The 24,279-nt window shown below is 39.5% G+C and overlaps 1 protein-coding gene across 1 annotated transcript in view; it reads right to left on the bottom strand.

The window, feature by feature from the left end:
• lars2 (leucyl-tRNA synthetase 2, mitochondrial) overlaps positions 1-22,904 on the bottom strand; it is a 46,937-nt gene extending 24,033 nt beyond the window's left edge. The window contains exons 1-7 of the mRNA XM_074654151.1: positions 22,742-22,904; positions 17,602-17,846; positions 13,823-13,954; positions 4,812-4,903; positions 4,664-4,724; positions 4,485-4,574; positions 4,028-4,171 (exon numbers count right to left, since the gene is read on the bottom strand). Of these exons, the coding sequence (XP_074510252.1) occupies positions 4,028-4,171; positions 4,485-4,574; positions 4,664-4,724; positions 4,812-4,903; positions 13,823-13,954; positions 17,602-17,835 (753 nt within the window). The 5' untranslated portion in view covers positions 17,836-17,846; positions 22,742-22,904. The remainder of the gene's footprint in view (positions 1-4,027; positions 4,172-4,484; positions 4,575-4,663; positions 4,725-4,811; positions 4,904-13,822; positions 13,955-17,601; positions 17,847-22,741) is intronic.
• Between the last annotated feature and the right edge of the window lie 1,375 nt (positions 22,905-24,279).

The raw sequence follows: 24,279 nt of genomic DNA, 5'->3' as shown, positions 1-24,279 counted from the left end.
CCTCCACACTGTGCTGCTCGGCGTGCAGTACCTCATCACTGCGATATCAATACAAACATAAACACTGGCTATAGTCATCACCAGCACGGCCGCAGAGTTCGTTGGTTATGGATTTGCTCCAGAAAAGAGACACGAATCCCAGCGAATGTGTGTCAGCATGACGGAGAGACTCTTTGGAGGAGACGCAGCAAAACAAAGATGTTACCAGCGGCAACGGAGGGAAAAAAAACAACTAATGATGGCTTAAACAGAGAGGCAGTAAATGTTTCTACTTTCCTGGATTAGAAAATATAGTTTGGCACAGAAGCGGGAGTAACTGAAAGATGTACAGCAAGGACAGGAGTCTCCATGGCAACTAAGAAAAGCTTGAGAGAAAAAAAGGATGGTATAGCAATAACCAAGGATTGTAGACAAAGAAAGAGACAAGTACACTTCTGACAAAAATGTTACACAATGCAGCGATACAAATGGTTCAGGAATTTGAACCAGCAACCTCCAAGTCACATGTTTGTAGTTAATGTACCTAAATGTAGGTCTGGGCGATAACTCAATATGATAAGTTATCGTCTTTCAATGGAATCGTATCGTGATGAAATCACATATCGAGATATTGTGATACACAATTACGTCATCTAATTTGATAATAACAAGCACATACTAACCAAATTTCTCAGACAATCTAATGCTAAATATTTTGAGGGAAGATTGCGGTTTTATCACAATTTGACAATTTTTCTATAATTTCACTTGAAACTGTTTATGTTCATTTTACAGTAACGTTCTTTATTAAATGAGAAAATACGCAGTACTTTTAATTTGTATTTAATTCACACAAGAGTATACAAAAATGGGATTTACCGCGTGGTTATTTTTACCCACCAGAAAACATACCATATTGTGATATATATCATTATCGTGATATAAAACAACAAGGGCTGTCAAAGTTCACGCGATAATAACGCATTAACGCAAATTCATTTAACGGCGCAAATTTCTTTAACGCATTAACGCAATCGATTTGGAGGTTGTAGCAGGCTGAATTTTAAAGTTAGAGAAAAGATACTGGCATCATATGAAACTAGAAAACCTTAGGAATCCAGTGGTACCAACCATGTCATACTAGTTTGTCATGACGGTGGTTAAATAATGCTCCAAACGTACGCTAAATTTTAGCGAGAAAAAAACGTCATAGCCTTTTTCAAAGGGGTCCCCTTGACCTCTGACCTCAAGATATGTGAATGAAAATGGGTTCTATGGGTACCCACGAGTCTCCCCTTTACAGATATGCCCACTTTATGATAATCACATGCAGTTTGGGGCAAGTCATAGTCAAGTCAGCACGCTGACACACTGACAGCTGTTGTTGTCTGTTGGGCTGCAGTTTGCCATGTTATGATTTGAGCATATTGTTTATGCTAAATGCAGTTCCTGTGAGGGTTTCTGGACAATATTTGTCATTGTTTTGTGTTGTTAATTGATTTCCAATAATAAATATATACATACATTTGCATAAAGCAGCATATTTGCCCACTTCCATGTTGATAAGAGTATTAAATACTTGACAAATCTCCCTTTAAGGTACATTTTAAACAGATGTGTGATTAATTTGCGATTAATCGTGATTAATCATGGACAATCATGCGAGTAATCGTGATCAAATATTTTAATTGATTGACAGCCCTAGAAATGACCTACAGTATATCGGGATAATAGATTTTGGCCATAGCGCCCAGAATGACAAAACACCTTTAGTAGCTCATATTTGAGCAATATTATAGCTGAACAACACAATGAGCTCTCAGTGTGTGAATCATTTAGATGTCAGTGCAGGGTAATGGGCAGGCGGCATGTGTGCCAGAGTGCAACAAGTGTGATTATGCATGAAATTGAAAACGTGATCATTTTGCATCCAGCGCGCTCCACGTCCAAAAAAATCCATCTTAGTAATAATGCAGTCATCTGTGTCCTGGAACAAACAATACGGTTATGATTCATGAGGAAACTCTGTCAGTACAACGTGGAACAACCTGACAGCTAGATGACTGCTGAGTAAATACTGTCTGAAGTTAATGTTGTCTAACAGACTCAAACACGTGTACAGGCCGACACAGCAGAGAAACGCACACGCGGGAAATCACAGTCCAATTACAGCGCGGCCCTCCTTTTGCTCCATCTGCCTTTCTCACTTCTTTTCCTCAACACCTTCCTCTTCCTTCTTTCCTTCCGTCCTTCCCACTTCTCTATTCGTCAGAGAAAATTGCAGGAACACATGGTCACAGTGGGCTGCTTCCACCTCCTCTCACACCTCTGACACGGGCAAGCATGGGCGACTTCAGCGCCGCGGCGAGAACCGGGCGACGCCTGACTGTTGACGTGTTAATCAAAACGAGAAAACTGGCAAAGGAATTAACGACGAACTAATGTTTTTGCATGTTTTAACCCATTTGTAAGAAATCACATGTATATTTATTATTGTGGACCATTTTTAAAAGCACAGAGGAAGTTTTTAAATTGATTTCACACCTACCAGGCAGGCTTTGGTTTCTATTTTATTTCAGTACGGTATGAAAATCCACATACACAAACTTGCTTATGCTGTACCTTTCTCTGCCTTTCCTTTTCATGGCATCAGTTTGACTTGAAACACACAGAGCTGAAACAATTAGTCCATGAATCGATTAGTTGATCGACTAATAATTTGCAACTATTTTGATATTCAAATAATTTTTTACAAGCAGAAATGTCAATCTTTCTCTGGTTTTAGCTTCTCAATTATGCTACTTTTCTGTGTTTTATATCCCTGTAAACTGAATGTCTTTGGGTTTTGGACTGTCGGTCGGACAAAACAAGACATTTGAGAATATCACCTTGGGCATTAGGAAATTGTGATGAGCATTTTTTAAGGCAGATGCTATTAGCACACAGGTAGTCCGTAGCCAACAATGTTATTTGCACCCAACCTGGGCACACATTAGATACTGTATGTGTATATGTACTGTATGTATATTTTTCATAAACCTAACCAAGTACTTTTGTTGCCTAAACTTAACCATGTAGTTGTGATGCTTAAACCTAACCAAACTGCGACTGAAAACTGAAAATAATCATTTAAAAAACAGAAAATAATAAGTCAACTAAGTGAAAAATACGCACGGGACTCGAACCCCTGTCTTCTGAGTTTGACCCATTCACCCACCACAACCTGCTCCTTGCTTGTACTTTTACTACTAATATTACCGGGTGTAAATGGCTGAATAGCTGCTGTGTGATTATTCTCACCCGGGTGCAAATAGACACTCTGTTTTTAAAATTTTCTGCAAGTTCCCCGACCAAACTTGTCGGGAAAAAAAAATAGACAGATTTATCGATAATCAAAATAATCTTTAGTCGCCGCCCAAAAAAAAAAAAGAAATATGACTCTCAAACAATTCTACCAAAATGTTTCTCAACTTAGAAAAATGATTAACTCTAGCTTAAATATTCCCTGTCTGCAAGTCAAGGGTGCCAAACTAGTTAAGTGCTTTCCACATCCACATCAAATGAAAGCACTTTTCTCCTCGAGGACCGCTCGGTGCAGTGTGTGTATTAGCATACCGTACCTACATGTCTAACAATGCATGTGCATGTTCTGCATGTATAATGCATAAAACCGTCTCTCCTGTTGGTGATTCATATATCACAAGTCCACGGGGGGTGATTTTGCCCTGCAGCAGGCCTGTGCTGTGGAGAAAAGGTGGAGGCTTCTCATCAGCCGGACAGGCCGCCTGGTGGCATTACCCCGACTCCACTGGTCTCTCTCTACTTGGTCGGGAGACGCTACAAACGACCAGGGGTCTGATTGCAGAATGAGAGAGGCAGCGCTGCAGCTGCTGCTGCTGAAGTGTCAGCCATGATTGTTATCAGAGGGGTCTGCTGCTCATTTTGGCCCACATGAAGCTGCTGGCCAGCCATTCAGACCAGCCCCTTATCACGTACACACACATATACAGGGCTCACACACACACACACATATATAGCAAAGCCGAACCTTGGCATAGTTTGTAGTCTTGATGAACCATTGTGTGAGCAGCTTCTGCTCCACCAGGGCGCCAGACCTCCAGGAGCGACCATTTTCATCCACCTGCTCATCAGCCAGCACTGTCTGATCAACAGGGTCCCAGTTCACCACGGCCTGGATAACACACACACACACACACACACACACACACACACACACACACACAAATGTAAATGAACACACACGCAGTTAAAATGAAAAAAGCAGAGCTTAGGAAGTAGCTTGGATTTAATAGACATACCAAAGGCTTATTTCAAGGTCGTCCCATTTCATTAAACATAATCAAAGGGCTTCTCCTCTTTTCACGTAACGGGTGAGCTGCCTCAATCATTTCTGTAACTGTCAGCAACCTCGAACCTAAACCAATCATATTACTCCTTTCAAAAGAAAACCAGGATAAGCACTTTAGTCCAAAGGCCGTTCCTACCTCTTTCTGATATGCCAGTCCTGCTTCAAAGAGCTTGATGAACAGATACTGCGTCCACCTGTAGTAGTCTGGAAGGCAAGTGGTCACTTCCTGTTAGGAAAAGCCAGTCATGTCAGCACTGTGTGGTGTGACGCTACACAAGAGCAAAACCAGACCTGAAAGCGTCAGTTCCAACTCACCCTGTCCCAGTTGAAGCAAAGGCCGAGGCTGTCCAGCTGCTCTCGCATGGACTGGATGTTACTGAGGAGACGGCACAGAGCAGCAACGTCAAGGTGATGTATGTGTAACAATGAACACTCATAAGAACAGATGTGATATTTCAGGTACCTTTTAGTCCACTCCTCAGGGTCGAGACCTCTCTCAATGGCTGCATTTTCAGCTGGAAGTCCAAAAGCATCCCAGCCCATCGGATTCAGCACCTGTGGACGCAGTTAGGAGTATTAGCATTAGTGGTGAAATCATCCGTGTAAACAACAGTGTTTGATAATTGATCAATTTCAAGTCATTTAGCATGCAAATAATAAACATTCTCCGTTTTCAGCTTCTTAAATGTGAACATTTTCTGTTTTTTTATCATTGCAAATTAAACATGTTGACAAAAAAAAGCCATTTTGTGATCGTTATCACTTATTTATATATATTTTGTAGACTGAATCCGGTGTTTCACAAACTTATTTTCTGGAGACCCACTTTTAAAAAAAACCAAAAAAAAACATTGTGACCCAATTCACAATAGGCTTTATCTATAAATCGTGAGAAGAGCGACGAATCTGTGCGTAAATGAACATTCCTGACTGTTTTTACTGCCATTTTTATTCCATCATCTTACATTATCTCGACTAGATATACCAGCCATTTCGAAGACATATACGTTTACATACCAAGTGCTTGGGAATGACTGGATTAAATGATCAAATGGAAAAATTATCGACAAATTAACCCTGTATCAAATCCATTTGAAGTTTACAACCATGTTTATTGGACAGTCTACACACATCTTTAAGACATATGAAAACACGTAATAATAATTTGTGTCTGAAAAAGTTCAATCACCTTGTTAAATATTCTTAAAATTACATCTACTCCTTCACCCTCATTGAAAAGTCCAGAATCTGTGAATGTGCAAATATTTTTCTTTTCAGAAGTGTATCTGCTGGACACAAGATGTCTCCTACTTCATTGAAAAGTCAGCTCTCAGTGTGTATGAACTTTTTGCAGTCATTCCCGAAGACGGGGTCGGGACCCACAGGTGGGTCGCAGGAAATTTCATTTGGGTCGTCAAATAAATTTGCAGAATTTCTTCCATCGTCTCTTACAGATTTATATCAGCAGTACACCTTTGAGCCACATGAATGAGCTTGAATGTTTGTATTGTTCTGATAATTGTAGCCTACTTATAACATTGAATCTAATACGAAAGGCGAGCGTTCATTCTGTTTGTTTTACTGATGAGAGGAACGAAACGAGAGCCTGTTAACTCCACCTAAACACATTTATAAGGTCTCATTCATAAAGTATTTTACACGTGTATATGTTTTCATTCACACATGCACAAAACAAAGTGGTGATTTATCAAACGTATATCTTTTCTAAATAGCTGGTTTACATATTCAAGATAATATATGTGATATGGAAACGGCGGTAAAACTGTCAGGAACGTTCTCGCAAAAATAGATGAGGCCTATTGTGAATTGGGTCGCAATGGTTTGTCATTTCTAAAAAGTGAGTCGCCAAAAAAAAAATGTTTGGGAATCACTGGCCTATTGGACCATGACTGGCTGCCAAACTAGTTATGTAACTAAATCATGCTCATACATACACGTATTAAACTTTAGATTTAAGGTGAGCACAGAGAAACTGCAGATGGATGTGAAAACAGCCTTCTAGCGTCAACAAGCACATACAGCACATTCAGCACATCGTTCTGCACAGTGAAGGTCAAACATCCAGGAGAAATAACAGTAAGCAAAACACATTTTTGAGTTAAGTAACACAGAATGGCCGCTTACTTTAGTACATATGTGATGATTTATGCAAAGTTAACAGTAAAATGTCTTTGCAGGAGGTAATTTATTCTGCGAAACAGCACTGGGTTCCCCTAAATGCAGCACATGTTGACTCCTATATGATAATGCCTCCGCTGTGATCTCAACTCCATTATACATAATGGTTAATGCATGCAGACGAAGTACAATTTTCATATAATTGCAGCTGTTATAATGTAAAAATGGAAAGCAAGGTTAAGCTCAGAATGGAAGATCAGGATGTGACAGCTTCATACTTGCAAGCCTGATGCAAATTACTCAGTAAGCCGTATTACGCACAATTCCCTAAACAACGTCACTTTCCCTCTTTGTCTGCTTTCTCCCTCTATCCTTCTGTACTTTGTATCCACACCGCCACCTAGCATACACCCTCCTTAACATAAATCCTTGTCGACTCGAGACGACGTCTCTTTCACTCATCTCTTTTTCCCTTCAGCGGTGCTTCTCTGCTCGCCGAGAGAGAAACGAGATGAAAGCACAGGAGTGGAAGGCGTGAGTAAAGTAGAGGAGAAGCAGAGTGACAAGGAGTTGAGGACTGGAGAGGATCATCGCGCGGACTCTAACAGCTCTGATGTTACAGACGAATTGGTATCCTTGGTAACTGCCTCATTTGTAAAGCCGAGTGCTGGATGGTATTAGGCTAAGAGCGCTCTGCACAGCAGACCACTGTGACTGCTCAGGAGGAATACAGGCACAGTGAGAGCCAAAGATAGCCCATGTGAATAACAAAGGGGAAAAAACATGCACCTCATTAGGATAGATACCCTACTACGCTGTTTATTCAGTGTAAATACTCCATTTAAATGAGACAGTATTCATGAGGGGATGTTACAGGCAGCGGGCTGTGATGGACAGGCTGCGTTAGTGAGCTCAATTCTGAAAGTTCAAAGACAGCAGCGGAGGCAAATTATCTTTTTCACTGCTGATAGCTTCAGCTCCACTTATCCTTATGTCCACACAAAGGTACTGGTGAATGCTAGTCCGACTCTTCTTCACCAACCTGTCATCGTGGCTCACAGTACATTTCAGAGCTTGAGTGACAACAGGCAGTTGGAAGATGGACGTGGGAGGCAGGGTAGGCACATTTTATGACAATCTGTCCCCTGTAATGTGCAGCGAGTCAGTGCCAAAAGCTGAGACAGATACATGAATCCGCAGCTCCACGCTGACGACACCAGGGGCAGCGAGTGTTTGGTGACTGATTTTGTGAATGTGAGGCCACTCGGCTACATGCAAAGTGTCCACCCACGCAGCTCCAGCTAGAAGCTTCAGTCCATCTGCGGCAGCTTTTGAAATGCAACTCCAGCATTTGTCTTGTTTTCTCATCATGCTAATCGCCTCTAACCAGACTCTGGTAATTGATTCAATATTCAACTGTTATGTTGTTAAGTTGCACAATTTTCCGCAGGAGCCCGTGATGTGCACAAGCAACTACGGAGCAAAGGACGAGAAGAAGAGCATGACTTCAATTTGTTTTCATTTACATCAATAAAGGTTTATTTCACCCAAATACTAAGTATGTTTTTTATTTACTGTATCTATCCATGCAGATAGTTTTGGTTTAAAGGAATAGTTTGACATTTTGGGAAACACACTTTCTGAGTTTGATAAAAAGATTGATTCCACTCTCATGTCTGTACGGTAAATATGTAGCTACCAGCCAGCAGTTGAAGACTGGAAACAGGGAGAAACAGCTAGCCTGACTCTGCTGGACTATTTCTTTGTCGGACACAGTACCCTTTGGTTTTTGTACCGATTAAACAAACCAATTATAAAGTGTTATTAGTCAGCTTTAGAGCTGCTGGTAGGCAGATTTGGTTACCTTTGGACAGAGCCAAGCTAGGTGCCGTCATTTACGTCCACTAAAAGTGCTTGTTTTTGCCATGACAGGCTCTGATTGTTATTATAAGTGTCTGACATTATGGAAAGAGTCTCGCTAAAGGAGAAGTCTCGTTTTGAAATATGGCGAGGTGACGTGTTGCCAGAAGACAGCGGTGGAATAGTGGAATACATCCATGGTGGAAACGCGAGTGCCAGCTGGGCAGTTTGTTGCGTTGGAGTACAGAAAGCGTAGCTTCGTGTTATCTAAAAGATTTTCAATGTCATGGCTGAATATTTAGATGATTTCCACAATGTGGATGAGGTCTTTGAATTTGATGGCTGGCTGTATTTATTTGAGCCAGATTATACTGATATTCCGATTTCACAACGAGACTTTGACACAATAACAACAGACCGGATCAAGCGAAAGGTAAGAAAAATGTTTTATTTCTCTGTAGGGTCCTTTCCATAATGTTGTCAGACACTTATAATAACAATCTGAGCCTTTCAGTGGCAAAAACAAGCACTTTTAGTGAACAGTATGGTACATTGACGCTGCTCACTTCGTTTTGCGGCTGCTGGTTTGAACGTCATCACTCAATACTGGATCAATTTCAGAAATTGTTGTCCCCATTGATCACTTAATCACACAAAACATGGGAAAATAGAGTCCAGGTTGAAAAATACTGAATTTACCCATTAACTCACAGCGAGAAAGCGAATAAGCGTATTTCCCAACACATCAAACAATTTCTTTAATTTTTCAAATTTTGAAAAAAATATCTCTGAGGTTTCTGCCTCCACCCCAAAACAATGAAGGTAAATGGGATTTAGTTTGTCCTTTTATCAAAACACATTAACAACAGGACTTTCCAGAATCATTAGAGTACCCATTAACCTGAATAATCCACAGGCCAAGTTGTCATCAGCTTTCACCGGTACTTCTTCACAACAAAAAAAAGAAGAACTTCAGTACACTGTGTGCAGTAGACACTTACAGCGTTTGAACTACTTGTTCAGTAGAAAGTAGTCCTTTCCATATTTTACAGCGATCCAATTACAGGAATGCATATTCTAACAGTGAATTAATTAAAAAACTCTATCATTACTCCATTGATGAGATTTTGTTCACAATCTGTTGATATGATGTAGAACAACGGGAACATTGAGTCTGGGTATAAAAATCATATATTTTCTGATTTTAAAAAAAACAGAATTTCACACATGAATTACCCTGTAAAAGCCCAGAAAATTGCTCTAGGGTGTGACAATCGACAGAGTGTACCTTCCTTAATTAACTAGTGAATAGAGTAGACGGTGTGCGTACGGCGGAACGAGGTTCGCTTTCTGACAGATGCTGAGAGAAAGTACACTCCTGGGCAGGAAGGAGTTGCCAGTCATGTGAAACCATGTTTCTGTTCGGGGGAGAGACCAGACGGAAGCAGGAGGGAAAATCCACCAGGAAAAGAAAAGGTTTGTCATATGCCAGCTTCTCGTCGGGGTAAGGATAGGGATGGATGGTGTGAGGACAAGAACTAACCGCAGAACTGAGGTTGTCACCGTCATGTCAGAAGGTTTGTGTGACTGCAGCAACAAGATCCGTCTGACAGAAACAGCTTCATCAACAGCAGCCGTTTACTGGACTCAAACAGAGCGCTGAATATCGACTGCAACGCTTTGATTTGAAACAGAGTCGAGTATGGATTTTACCTTTACCTAAACGCTATCGCAGCAGGTTTAAATTGGCAATTTACAAGAACTACAACTCACTTTTAAGCTGACTTCGTAGCTCTGTATTTATCTGAGTTTTGAAAAAGTTAAATAAAGTGTCATGAATATGTCTTAGCTCACAGACGATCAATCATTCAGTTTGAGAAAAAACACCCAAAAAACACCCAATTCGACTGTTATCAGGCCATTAAACAGGCGTTATCAGTCGCAATAAGCACCATTGATGGCCATTAGGGGCCTACTACACCTACTAAGTGAAACACGTTGTAAAACTTAATGAAACGTCACGTTTTAAACACGAGCAAAAAGGCTTCTTTAGGTTTAGGCAAAAAAAAACGACAACTTCAAAATTATATAAATACATTTTTAATAAAAGAAATAGCCAGCTTTATAAAAACAATTATGGAAAATGAGCCAAAAAGTAAGTAGAATAATCAAGTTACAACTTACACAATTAATTTCTACTAAAGCAAAGTACACAAGGTGCAAATGTGCACTGTATTGGCAGGAATCTATACAATACAGTAAAAATCAGGCACAGAGAATCTAATTACATGCTCCAAGGACAGTGTAAACTTTGGTCATGTAATTGGAAGATAGTAGAGCCAAGAGGTATTGTTATGCTGCTAATGGGACTTATGTTCTGCTTGAACAGTGTACATAATATGGTGTACTAGCTATAGCATTAATATGAGTAAGGAGGTATACAGCTTCACAGTTCAGTGCGAGTGTAAACAGAGGCTTTAGCAGTGTAAACAGAGCTGATATTAACCCTCTGAGATCCACAATAGACCCGTTTCTGTCTTTTTTAGGTCTTTAGGGAGATAGCAGGTCAGCAGTAGATGTCACATAGAAGTGGTGTACATCATCTGAAAGCTGGGAACCTGAAGATCAATTTGCTCACAGCTCAGCACTGTGTGTCAAGTTGCTCTAGTCATAAATCAGAAATAAATTTGAATGAATAAATAAATAAATAAATAAACTAATTAAATCATTAAAATACATTTTAAAAGTGTATAAGGGTTTAGAACATTATGATCGAAGTATATGGTAACCAATCTCATGCTCTATTATGTCTCATAAGTTGTTGCATACATTTTTGGGTTGATACCATTTATCACCCAGATTTTGTGTTAAATTTAACCATTTTTTACCACTCGAGAATTGAAAAAAATGATCAATAATCCCTCCAAAATACCACATTAAGACACCAAGACCTTGAGGAAACACCATAGAAAAAGCCATGCTGTGATTTGGTGTCAAAAACTTTTGACATTTCAAGATTTCTGCAAGAACTGCATTTTTCGGCAATTGGATGGCGAGCACTTCTGTTCTGGAAACTGTTCAGAAACCCCAATATTGTCTATCTACCTAGGAAAGCCATCCATCCTCTGAATGCTCTAGTTCTCTAGTTTGTGGCTGTAAAGTTTCATGAGGCTGTGATTATCCTAGAGGTCACCACAGGTCTTTTTTTAAATGGCTCCTATGGGGGCTAACATCATCACACATGAATATCATGGGGCTCATTATTGGATCCACAAGAGTCTCAGCTTTACAGTGATACCCAGTTTATGTAATTCCAAGACTGTTTAGGGACCCCAGTATGCAGAAATATTCAAATACAATATTTTAGAATAGGCGGAAATAACGCATTTATACTGCATTCAAAAAAGGACATGGTTTTTGCCCCAAACTGCATGTGATTATCATAAAGTGGGCATGTCTGTAATACTTGTGGGTAGAACCCTTTTTCAGTCACATATCTTGAGGTGAGAGGTCAAGAGACCCCTGTGAACATGGCCATGCCAGATTTTCCTCACCAAAATTTAGCCTAACTTTGGAGCGTTGGAGAACCTCCTTCCCGACAAACTAGCATGACATCATTCATCCTTAGGTTTTCTAATTTCATATGATGTCTGTACCTTCACTCTAGCTCTAACACTGAAGCTGCTACAGCCTCTGAAAGACAGTAAAGTCGGCCTGAATCACGGGTTGATATTCTTCATAAACTGTTGTATACATTGAGTGATGCACAGCAGGAATAAACACATCAGATTATGCAGCAAAACGTCCTTCAGCGTGAATATACTGTAAGATACCAGATAGTCAATATTGTATAACGTTAGAGCTCTCCATTATCTCTTAATGAAACACTAACTGTTCCAGTACAGAATGGTTGTTCACCAGTAATATCATGGGAACAGACAAAATCTAATCATTTCCAAATCATTTAAACCCAGACAGGAAAGCAGATGTCTCATAATTATGGCAGTTTGCTACGATTAAATATGCTCCTCAAAGTGCCTCTGAGTCAGTGCATTATACTGGATGTCTGAATGAAAACAAGGAGCCACAGAAAAGGACTTGTGGTGACGGGAAGATAACAAACAACAAAGCAAACCCAGGCAAAACTTAAAAGATAAAAGCTTTGAGTCATAATTGGCTTGTTCTTAAAAGGGTAGGCACCTATTGTGTGAAGTTATATATTTGTGACTAGACACAACTCTTTGCTTAATTTGAAAACTTGAAATATAACTCTTCAACTTGTGATATAACTGGTTAAAAAGCTCCACAGACAATTGAATCTGTAATATCTGTCAGTTCTTACAGCCAAATAAGGTGCAAGCTCCATTTTTTAGCATCTGATTGCTCCAGAAAATCTTTCACTTTACCAACCCCTTGATTTTTCATGTTATATTACAGTATTATCATACATTCAACATTTGGTTTTCTTTCTAGTTTAGGAAAGGATGTATTATGGTAGGGAACCTATGAAGCCGTGTTGTAGTACTTGAGACCGGTCCACTTTTTGAAGGTCTCGGTTTCGGAATCTACCGCATTTTTACTCGGTCTTGCCTCGGTCTCAGACAAAGAGGACTAGGGATTTTATTTCAATACCGGTCAAGACTCCGGGAATAACACTAAATTGCCTGTGCATTGTCTGATTTAATAGTTAGTAGTTGTTGTCTGTGTTTTTATGTGAATGTGGATCTTTCAGATCAAGTTGAGGAGTGCCTCAGTGGATTGCATGATCCACACTTTATCGTGTGTCAGGCAGTGTGGGTCTTGCCCTGCCTTGGTCTTGGTCTTGATTTGGTCTCAATCCCTCAAAGTCTTGGCCGTGTCTCGGTCACGATACACTCGGTCTGTTTTGTCTATCCATCGTCCCCAACCTCCACACCTTATGGAGTTTTATGCTGTCTATACTACAGCGCCTTACTTCCGCTTCTGCTCCTACCATAATTAGAGGTCGCTGTTGTGTTCTTTTATACTTTTTACTCTTTTTGTGATCGACCATGTGAATATATGATAAAACCTTCTGGTGGGTTTAGTAGGCCCCTATTGACCTACATCTATGGTGCTTTTAGCGACCGATAATGGCTATTAAATAGCCGGACAACAGTCTAATCGGCTGCCCAATAAGCCGTGACAGTGTGACAGTGAGCCAGCAGCATGCACAATACCAGGACCCTGAAACTGAAGCAGCTAAATGGAATTCAGCCATCAATCATTTTATCATTTACACCGATGCTTTTCCTACTGTGACATGTCAAAATGTCTTCCATCAAAAAGGCCTTGTGTACTAACTCGTGTACTTTCCTTTCTCAGCACTGAAGTCGAAATAAACACCTTCTATAGGCTTACTTTACGTATGATGCCAGTGCAGAGTGTGTTGACCTTGCTTGTTTCAGGGAGGATAGTAGGAAACGATAAAAACACATTTACTGAAAGCAGACCTACCTGATGGCCTCTCATTCTCTGGAAGTGGCCGATGGTGTCACTGATGGTATACACTCGCACGTGGCCCATGTGCAGTCGCCCCGACGGGTACGGAAACATTGAGAGGACATAAAACTTCTTCCTGTTGGAACTCTGGGAAAACAAAATAATGTACATAGGTGTGAAAATCTCATGGGATGTGTGAAACTTTGATTTTAATCCTGAAAGATTACAATAACAGTGCAGGGTTTCTTTTTTCTCCATCATCAGTCTGGTTTTTGAATGAATCTCGTATAAAAGACGCCGCGTTAACGTGACGAGGTCGGGACAGGACTAATAACTCCTCACATACAGAGCGGGAGTATGTTACTGTACTCTACGAGGCTCTATACCAGCGACTGATTATAGTGTCAGAACACGGCAGCGCTGATTATGGATGGTTTACAGTCACAACACTGTTACCACGGCAACACACTAAGTACTGGTTATACCCAGCTATACATGATTACAGGAAACCTGAGTCATGAATTTTTCAATAAATTAATTAGGGAGCAGGGCTGTCAGGAATGCACTTAATCACTGTCAGCCTGTCCCAGACCGCTGCACGGTCGGACCATTAGGATATATAATCAGCCGGAGCTCCGGGACTGAGATGAGCTGCAAGCGCCAGCGCCAGTAATAGCTGGGAATCATGTGGAAGGACCATTAATGACCCATTAATGAATTAATCTTAAAGAAAAGGCTAATGGTGTTCCCAATGTATACATATACAGATTTTTAGATATGTATTTTCACTCATTCAACGGTACTGACAGCTGTTTATACAGTACGAGTACACAAGACTCAGAGTACATTTACATGCACATTCAACACGTTCTCATCCACACTCGTCATATACTGACGCTCTGTCAGAACCCTCAGCGTCACTTTTTGGTTGCAGTAGTAAACACGTGCTTAATGTTGAGAATTAAACCAAAACACTTGCTTAGGTTCAGGCAACAAAACCACTGAGTTAGGTTTAGGAAAAAAAAAACATGGTTGGGCTAAAAACTACTACGTTTGGATGTTTGGACGTTGTGAACACGGGATATGAACGAACAGCTGATTGTAACGTGAAAGTGAAACGCACGGGACATGAACGGCGGTCTCCTGGATGAAAGCCTCGTGTTTGTTGGACCCATCCACCTCCCACTGTGTCTCTTTCACTCTTTAAAATACATCACCACAGCACTTTCTCTGAGCGTTTACTGTAGGCGTGGATGGGTTTACACTGCAGTTAATGGTATGTGACGTCCTGGGAATGAGAACGGGCTGGCACATTAGGAACTTGGTTTTAATAGGGGTGTAAGAACATATCGATGCACTCGATGCATCTTTTGTCTTGTGATACTGTATCGATTCTCAAAAAACATTATCTATTTTTAATTAAGTTTAAAAAATATATAGTCAGTATATACAGTATACAGTATGTATGTAACACTGTCTGTCTTTTATTTACTTAATTTGTTTACATAAAGAATGCTGCAAGCATCTTTATTTTTATTTGATACAGATACAGGTTAATTCCTTCGCTCAGATGGCACAAAAAGCACTGCTATGATGTTGGATGTTACAGGGACTGTGATAAATGCAAATCCCCATGCTCTAATTGCATAAAAAGTAATATGACAGTTTTCCTAAAATTAGATTTAAAAAAAACTCAATATATTGCCTTCCTTACAGTATCACAATATATCACAATTGTTCCCCTGTATCATGATACGTATCATATCACCAGATTCTTGCCAACACAAAGCCCTAGGTATTAATCATATTTGGGGCGGTGATGTTCACACTGAACATGAGAAACCTGGTTATTCATATCCCTGTATACACGATCATAACAGTATCCAGGTTTCTGATCGTCTGCGTGCAGGTGTGTCTTGATTCCTCAACATGTCAGCCACTCGTTTCTGTACCGAACAGTTGAGGATGATTTGGTCCCTGGCTGCATGTGGATCAACAGAAAGTTAATCTGCAACTATTTTCATAATCTAATAATCTCTCAAGTCATTCTTTTGGCAGAAATGCTAAACATTTGGTGTCTCCAGCTGAGGATTTGCGGCTTTTCCCTGTTTAATATCATTGTAAACTGAATATCATTTGGTTTAAAACAAGACATTTGAAGACTTTATTTTGAGCTTTGGAAGTTTGTGATGTGCATTTTTCACTTTCTCTGACATTTGATAGACCATACTAGAAGTCGTTTTTTCTTTTACTGACTAATAACTCCATAACGTGAGGTGTTGTGGACACACCTGCGAGCCTGCCAGAGAATGATCATGACTCTGGATCAGGTGTTTATATGCGGGTCATTCCACACCAACTCACCAAAGCCTCCAAGTTCATGTCTTGCATTTTCTAGAAAGAAATTATGTGAAAATTTATAATTCTAATCTTGCAAAATCCTACAGCTCTACTCCAAATACGTTTTAAGTTATGACTTTTTGTTTGTGTATTCTAAGCCTCACCAATTGTTTATTTTTCACTGGATTGGGTTGAAACATGCAAGAAACTTGATAAAAGGATAATTTGCAACATTTATTCATGTAAATAGTTGTTGCTGAATGTTTTACAGTAATCAAATTAATATATTTTTTTTTACCCAAATGAAGAATCTGTTATTTTCAAAGATTAATGTGTGCCATATATCTTGCTAAATGTAGTTTCAGAGCTGAAAAACACACTTTTTAGATAATTTCACTGTATATCTTCACAAGAAGGATTATTTAAATTTTCTTTAAACTTATTTATGGGGAAGTGTTAATATTCATTGCAGATTTATAAAAAAAATAAAAAAAAGTGTTATATTACTCTGGAGTACAATACATCTTGCAAATTATCCTTACGGTTTATTTGATGGTCAGTACAAATTTCAACCTAATCCAGTGAAAAATAATTGGTCAGCCTTAGAATACTCAAACTTCCAAAACTAATTATATTAAAAATAATTCCTAACTAAAGTTAAGGATTTTGCATGGTGCCATGAATTCAATAGAAGTTTTCACAAGATTTTTTTCAAGAAAATCCATGACATTGATAGGACATGACAACTGGGAGGTCTTGGTGAGTTGGTATGGAATGACCCATGATGCCACCGTATCCTGGTTTCTATCAGAGTACTCCAGTTAGCGTATCAAAGTTTCTCAAAACCGGGATTAGGGTTTGCACAGGTTTCTGAAACCAGTCAAACTGGTCTCATATACCATTCAAAGCTATACCTACGAAAAGTAATGCACTGTAATTTATATATATCCAATGAAATTAATTCAGGTGTAATTCATGTAATCGTGAATTAAAATATGAAGAGCAGCGAACGCCGCGTAGGGAGGAGTTCGAGGTTGATGGGTGGGTCAAGGAGACCGGCGTTCGTGTCGCGTGTGAAACCAGAAGTCAACGTTAATTATTTTTTCACGTAACTTACGTACTTAAGTAACCCCACTTCCGGGGTTATTTTAAGCCAAACCGTGATCTTTTCCTAAAGCTATCTAAGTAGTTTTGTTGCCTTAACCTAAGGAAGTTGTTTCCTGTGAAGACGGAAGTTTAGCATGAAAAATGAGGAATAACTATTTTGTAAAATGTCATAGGAACCGTTGTATGAGAGAATATGTTGAACCAGTATATGATGTTTACACACAGGCACGCAACACATAACCAGGATTCTCCAAAAAACAGATCATGACAGAGATTTGTTTGGATTACCATGACGTCACCAGACTAAAGACTGTAGGAAACTGTATGAAGAGTAAAGGCCTTCTCACCTCCTCCAGCGTATCCTTCCGCCACTGTGCCATAATTCGTGGGTGCCACCATTCTTCAACTTTACAGCGGGTCTCTGTTTTATAGTTCTTCTCCCACACTCCCGTCTCACTGAACAGGGTGCGGGTGCTGGGCGACAGGAGGCGGGCTACTGGACTCAGGAGAGCAGCTCTGATTTGGCCGGACCGGGCAGCACCCAGTGGATACAGAGCCAGTCTTCTCACTGACACCTGCATGGCTCCGTCACCTGAAACAGGGACACATACAGTAAGCTGGCAGGCAGATGGAGGCAGGATGGTGGTGCTGCTGGTACATTAATGAAATAATCTAGAGGTGGGTTATCTACAGTTAACTACAAAAAGACAGGCACCATCAGATTTGTTTGCCCTGATGATATGGCTGAAATTAATTACGCTATTAATAAGAATTATTGTTCACAACATGATGTGGAAAATTCAAGAAAGATCACATATAAAATGATCTAACAGATGTAATGCTAAAACGTTGATTAAAAGATCATAAGAAAATAAACTGCCAACTATTTTGACATTGATTTATCGTTTATGTGGCAATATTTCCAAACATTAGCTGGTTTCTCCTTCTCCAATGTGAGGATTTGCTGGTTTTCTCTGTTTTATGTCTCTGTAAATTGATTATCTTTAGATTTTGGGGTGTTGGTCCAAAAAGAATGAAAACTAATTTAGTCACTTTGGACGACTCTTTGGGAAATTGTGATTTTTCACTGTTTGCTAGCATCGTATAGATTAAAAGATTAATCAATTAACTGTTACACATAAACTTAAAGTCAGTCATAAAGTCAGGCAAATAAAAGTCCAGAAAATGAAATAGAACAAAATGCATCGCAATAGATAAAGATAAAAAAGAGAACAAATTATACACAGAATTGTAAAGATAAAACTCAACATTAGTAAAAGGTTTATAATCTAAACACCACATAGTGAGTCTATATCTAGTTGGGCTGCAACTAACGATTATTTTCATTGTACATTAATCTGTCAGTTATTACTGGACAGCACATGTTGAGAACAGAGCGACTGACAGCTCTGCAACTCTCCGCCTGATTTGCTCTCACCGTCTGTGTTTTTAACACCACGTCATTCACACAACAGCATGACTTTGTGAAATAAGAGGTTTATTCAGTGTGATGTGATTATGCTCTGCTCTGCTCTGGACAAGCTGTTCATTTTAAAACTGCCTGATCAGATGTGAGAATGACATTTTCAATCAACTGATTTATAAATTATTCACTGATTTTGAATCTGCCCTGCAGTTTTATACACTTTTCTTTGCATTAACAGCCTCAGGACGTCATCTGGATGGAAGTTCGTGCTTTCAGAATATGTTGAGGGGATGAAACGCTGCATTAAGGGGATGTCAAAATCTGGATTATTCAGAAGATTTATGGATAATAAATGTCTCATTTCAGTCCAACAATTAACAACTAAAAAATGAGCTCCTTCAAAAAAGTTGTACCCTCTTTTGCGTGAGCACAGCAGTGAGGCTGGACTTCCTTGTGGCTTAATGTAGGTCAGACAGTCAACTGCATGTAAGAAAAAACTATTTGACCTAAATTTGTCTTCACACACACACACACACACACTCTCTCTCACACACACACACACACACAGTTTCCAAGGTAACCTGAGAAATCTGAACAGTCAACTGCTGCTAACCTGACCTGTCAAGAGAGTATTTTTCACAGCAGTGACGCATCTGGATCTCAGACAGCGAGACCTTTATAGCCGCTGAGTGGAAGAAGTGATAATCTGCACGCCAGTGATAAAGATGGAAATGAGGTAAATATAAATTAGGACTGTTTATCTGAAGCTGTGGGAGAACTCATCGGAAAGGTTGTTCAACATCCTGTGATGTTCAGAAAAATACATCACTGTAGAGAAAGAGCTCAGAGCAGAGAGGTGAGAGTGACCTGCGTTGTTAAAGCAACAATCATTTACACATGCAGATCAAAAGACGCATCCTGAAAGACGATTCCAGCAACTTAACAGCAGTTTGAATGAAAAGAGTGTCACTTCAAGTCTCCACATTATTCAGTAAGAATGTGACCAGCCTGAAGGATTTACTGACGAGGGTTGACAGATCTTTTGGGGATAACTATTTTTTCTCTCGACCAAATGAGTGTAAAAGCAGTGAAAAAGTGCTCTCCCTCCTCTCCGCCACCCACCAGCTTGTGGGAATGTTGTTTTTTTTTCACTAAAATCTCTCGAGTATAACCTGAGCATCGCAGCAGCCAATGCTCCTCCCTCAGGCTGAGGCTGGGAGAGCCGAGCACTCAAGGTTGTGTGCATCGCTGAAGGTGCAAGTGAGTGGGCTGAGGCGAGAGACTGAGAAAATGTTTCTATGGTGACTGGGCTCATCCATTCGGGTGTCTCCTGGAAAGAGTGACTGAAAACTTCTGCAAACGGCGAGCTGGTTCACTACAGCAGAGGAAGGCTTTTTATCTGAACATCTGTATTCTTGTCGGCCATGTCTAGAGCCACGTATCGTACTTCAATACTTTACTGAAATGCTTTCATACTGACAGTTGGAATCAATACTTGGTCAAAATATCTTCAAATCTATCCATAATTGTGCTCATTTTAGACTGTATTTTAGGTAAGCAGGGTAAATATCTTGTATGGCTGGTTTTTATTAAGACAAAATTAAACACAAATGGATTTGAGAAGTTCGGTTTTTGTTAAATAGAAAAGGGGATTTTTGGAGAAAATAAAAAGTCAGTACAAAAGCTCAGGTATCATATTTGTGCCTGCAGCAAATACTTTCAAACGCTACCCGGAAGCTGTTACAGCGATGTACTGCAATATCAATATTGTGATAAGAGATTAGATATTGTCTGGGATTTTGGTTATTATAATATTGTGAAAGAGCATAAATATTGCACTTTTTGGACTTAAAGGCTAAATTAGTTCTGCTTTTAGATTGGTCTAGTTGAGTAAAGTTGAAACCATAAAGTCATGAATGCCTGCTTGGTCACAATATGTATGTTACGTAAGGGATAATGTACAGGGAGTCGGTCATTGTTGTGAAAGAATCTCAGACAGAGCGATGCTGCACACCGACGTGCGGCCCTAAAGGGGATTATTTCACAATAATGACCCACTAGCTGAACATTATCCCGCTTATTACGCGGCTGCTTACTTAAGAAATCTATATTTTGACAAAAAACGGTCCACCAGAGTTCGACATCAGAGCTACGCCCATAGCAACGGTCTGTTATACAAAGCAATGGTCTGTTATAGAGAAATTACAGACTGCAGGACGCCGTGATGGACCACTAAGAATTGAGTATTCAACACAGCCATGTAATAAATAGTCTTATACACATATAGTCTTGTGTCAAACATGTACTTGAGCTGAATAAATAATAGAGCAGAAACGATGATGAATCAGCAACGATTATAAGCTAATCGTTCAAATTTTTCAAGCAAAAACGCCAAATATTACCTAATTCAAATTTCTCAAATGAGAAAATTTGCTGCTTTAGTCTGTTTTTAAATCAACACTTCCTGCTTTCATTTCAAAATAAAAGCCCTCAAGCGTTTTTTTCTGTTGACAGAATTTCTTCATTTGTTAACACACGGTTTTTATTCTGAAATATGTGCAGAACAGTGTTGTGGAACATGCAGTGACTTGCAGAGCTCCATAAATGAATAAGGTACGAGGTTTGAATCAACACTTCCTGCTTTCATTTCAAAATAAAAGCCCTCAAGTGTTTTTTCTGTGGACAGAATTCCTTCATTTGTTAACACGAGGCTTTGATTCTGAAATATTTGCAGGACAGTGTTGAAGAGCATGCAGTGACTTGCAGAGCTCCATCAATGACTATTATTTACAAATTACCACACGTTTCTTGACCTTTCTCTGTCTAAAATAAATATAATTGACATTTAAAGGGACTGTTTGTAACTTCTTACACATATAAATCAATCCAGGTCAGTGTCCCATGCACGCTCGCGTGTGGCTACGCTGTTCAGACTCAGACTCCAACACAAACTACACGGAAGCACCAAAACCGTAAAGTTAAATCTAGTGAAGCCCGTCTTGCAAAAAAGTATTGGCCGCGGTCGGAGGACGCGTGGGAGACCGTAGCTTTGATCTCCAGCGCCGGAGTCTCTGCTGTACTCTGTTCCTCTGCCTGCCTTCACTCACACGGCGCGCGCGTTCTCGCTATTTCACTCCACCTCACGTGCATGCGCGCACACTACACACTGCAGAAGAGTTAGTTTAGCTCTGAGAACATGTAGTGGACATTTGTGCAGAAATAACTGCTGCAGCTCCTCCAGACCAACAGAGGTTTCCCGTGTCTTGTGAAGTGACGGGGCTCCGCAGCGAGTAACGTTATTGTCTCTGACCGGGTCCCTCCGGTCGCGGTCAGGAGGCTGAAGCAGGAAAAGCCAACACTAGGATCAGCATTGATTCATGGAGAGACCTTCGTCTGGTCAGCTAACATTACTGCCAAGCAGCTGAAATATAGAGTGATATTGTGGTTTTAGCTGACGTGTGTCGCCTCACTGTTTTGAGCGATGCTCGTTCATGTCTATTTAAAACGAGCACAAGCGCGAACCCGACGCTGACTTTCATTGACTTAACGGCCACAGGTGTCGCTGTTAACAAGCATTTCGGATTCTTACAAACAGTCCCTTTAATTGTCGATTATTACTATTATTTACAAATTACAACACATTTCTTAATCTTTCTGTCTAAAATAAATATAAATGACATTTATAATTAAATGAAATGACCATTATGAAAGGCCACCGCCACGAATGAAACGAGGCAAATCAATGCAAATTAGCCACGTGGGATGTAGCAGCTCTCTGATTGGCTGTCAGCTGACATCTCTTTCAATGGAGCTGCAGACTCACACGGAAGAAGGAAGGAGAGAGATGGATGCGGATCTCATGACCTCTCATGGCCTCAAAGGTTGTTTCAAACGCGAAGGTTGAATGCCTATTTTTATTATGCACTTAGTTATTACTCAGTTAAATGCTCTGTTACTGTTTACATGTCCTCTACAGCAACACGTGTTTTGTCTCCTGGTTGACTCAGTTGAAGATAAAACAGAGCTACATGTTATAAAAACATCACTCTGAAGGCTCTTACCGTTTTATCTCCAGGTGCTTTATTTCCGCGTTATGATCGTAGCGACATAGCTCCGGTAGTCCGTGTTAATAAACGTCATATTCAGCTTTTAAACACTATTTTAAATGACCTGTTTCTCTGCATCACGACTTCACTACAGGCGCCTCCATCTTGGATTTGAATAAACTTTATCAACACCGTCGACAACGACAAAATCCATAGAAATACAACAAACCCCATTATTAACACATGTTCATGTATATGACAGATAACAATGCACACAGTGCACTCTCATAGACTAAGCTACTGGAGTTACCCCGCACTATACTCATTTTTTACAGTCTCTTCTGCACTATATTCACTTTTTTAATAGTCCTGTATCACAGCTGTTACCCTGCACTATATTCACTTTTAACAGTTTTATTCATCTCCTTGTATTTTTATATCTGGTATATTTTGTTTTGTACTTTGTATATTGCACTACTAACTTTTTTACTGTCTTTTTACTAACATGTTTTGCACTATGGAACTGTGATGCTGGAAACTTGAATTTCCCTCAGGATCAATAAAGTTACTATCTATCTATCTATCTATCTATCTATCTATCTATCTATTTATCTATCTATCTATCTATCTATCTATCTATCTATCTATCTATCTAAACATTGTAAACATTGTGTTGCTATCATGCTTTATTAGGCTATATGTAAAATCTTGTCTTTTATCTGTACCCTGTGTCTGTAATAAAGTTTTGATGTGATTGATTGATTGATTGATAAACAATATGTGTGTGTGTGTGTGTGTGTGTGTGTGTGTGCCTAAATGTCTGGTTGCCAGAGCTTCATTGTTGATTTCAGTGTTTTCAGTGAGTGATGGCTCTGCTTGTTACCGTAGCAACCCATAATCTCCTCCTCTTGTTATTATTTGTCCTTTTTCATTTAAAAAAAAAAATCCAATCTAATTTTTATTCCAGTACAATCACTGTCCCCAGATACAGAAAATTGTTTTCCACAGCTGGCATAACTTGAATATGTAAATTTGACGGAGCAAATTACATTCATTGTCAAGAGTCTCATTTTCATTTGTAATTCTGTTTAATGGTGCCACTTTAAAGACCACTTATAAAAGGTCAATAGGTTTTATTGCCCTTATTAATAATAAATAAATGATGCATAATAGGAACAACATTTGGGTTGCCAAGTTATGAAGAATCTCTATTGATGGAGTCCTTCTTATTAGCTAAGAATGCACTTATACATGTTTGTAATGCATTAATAGCCACTCTTCAGTCTTTTACTTTCCATTAAGCCATCAAGATTGCAATCATGTTATTACTTTGTTAATAAATAGATTTTGGTCCTGATGCTTTGCAGCTCTTTTGCAGATGTTTACTGGTCAAACAGTGAATTTGAAAGGTTTTCCTGATGAACTATAAGGACCTGTAGCTAAAAAAAACAAGTCTCATTTGGGAGGAGAGACTTTTCACAACCTGAGTCAACATGTTGTTCTTATTAATGAACTTTAAAGCAGTAGTAAAATATGTATTAACCATTAATAAA

Source organism: Sebastes fasciatus, chromosome 12 (assembly GCF_043250625.1).
Source record: "Sebastes fasciatus isolate fSebFas1 chromosome 12, fSebFas1.pri, whole genome shotgun sequence".
NCBI lineage: Eukaryota > Metazoa > Chordata > Actinopteri > Perciformes > Sebastidae > Sebastes > Sebastes fasciatus.
The sequence above is the reverse complement of the archived record's forward strand: the minus strand, read 5'-3'. Positions and strand labels throughout refer to the sequence as shown.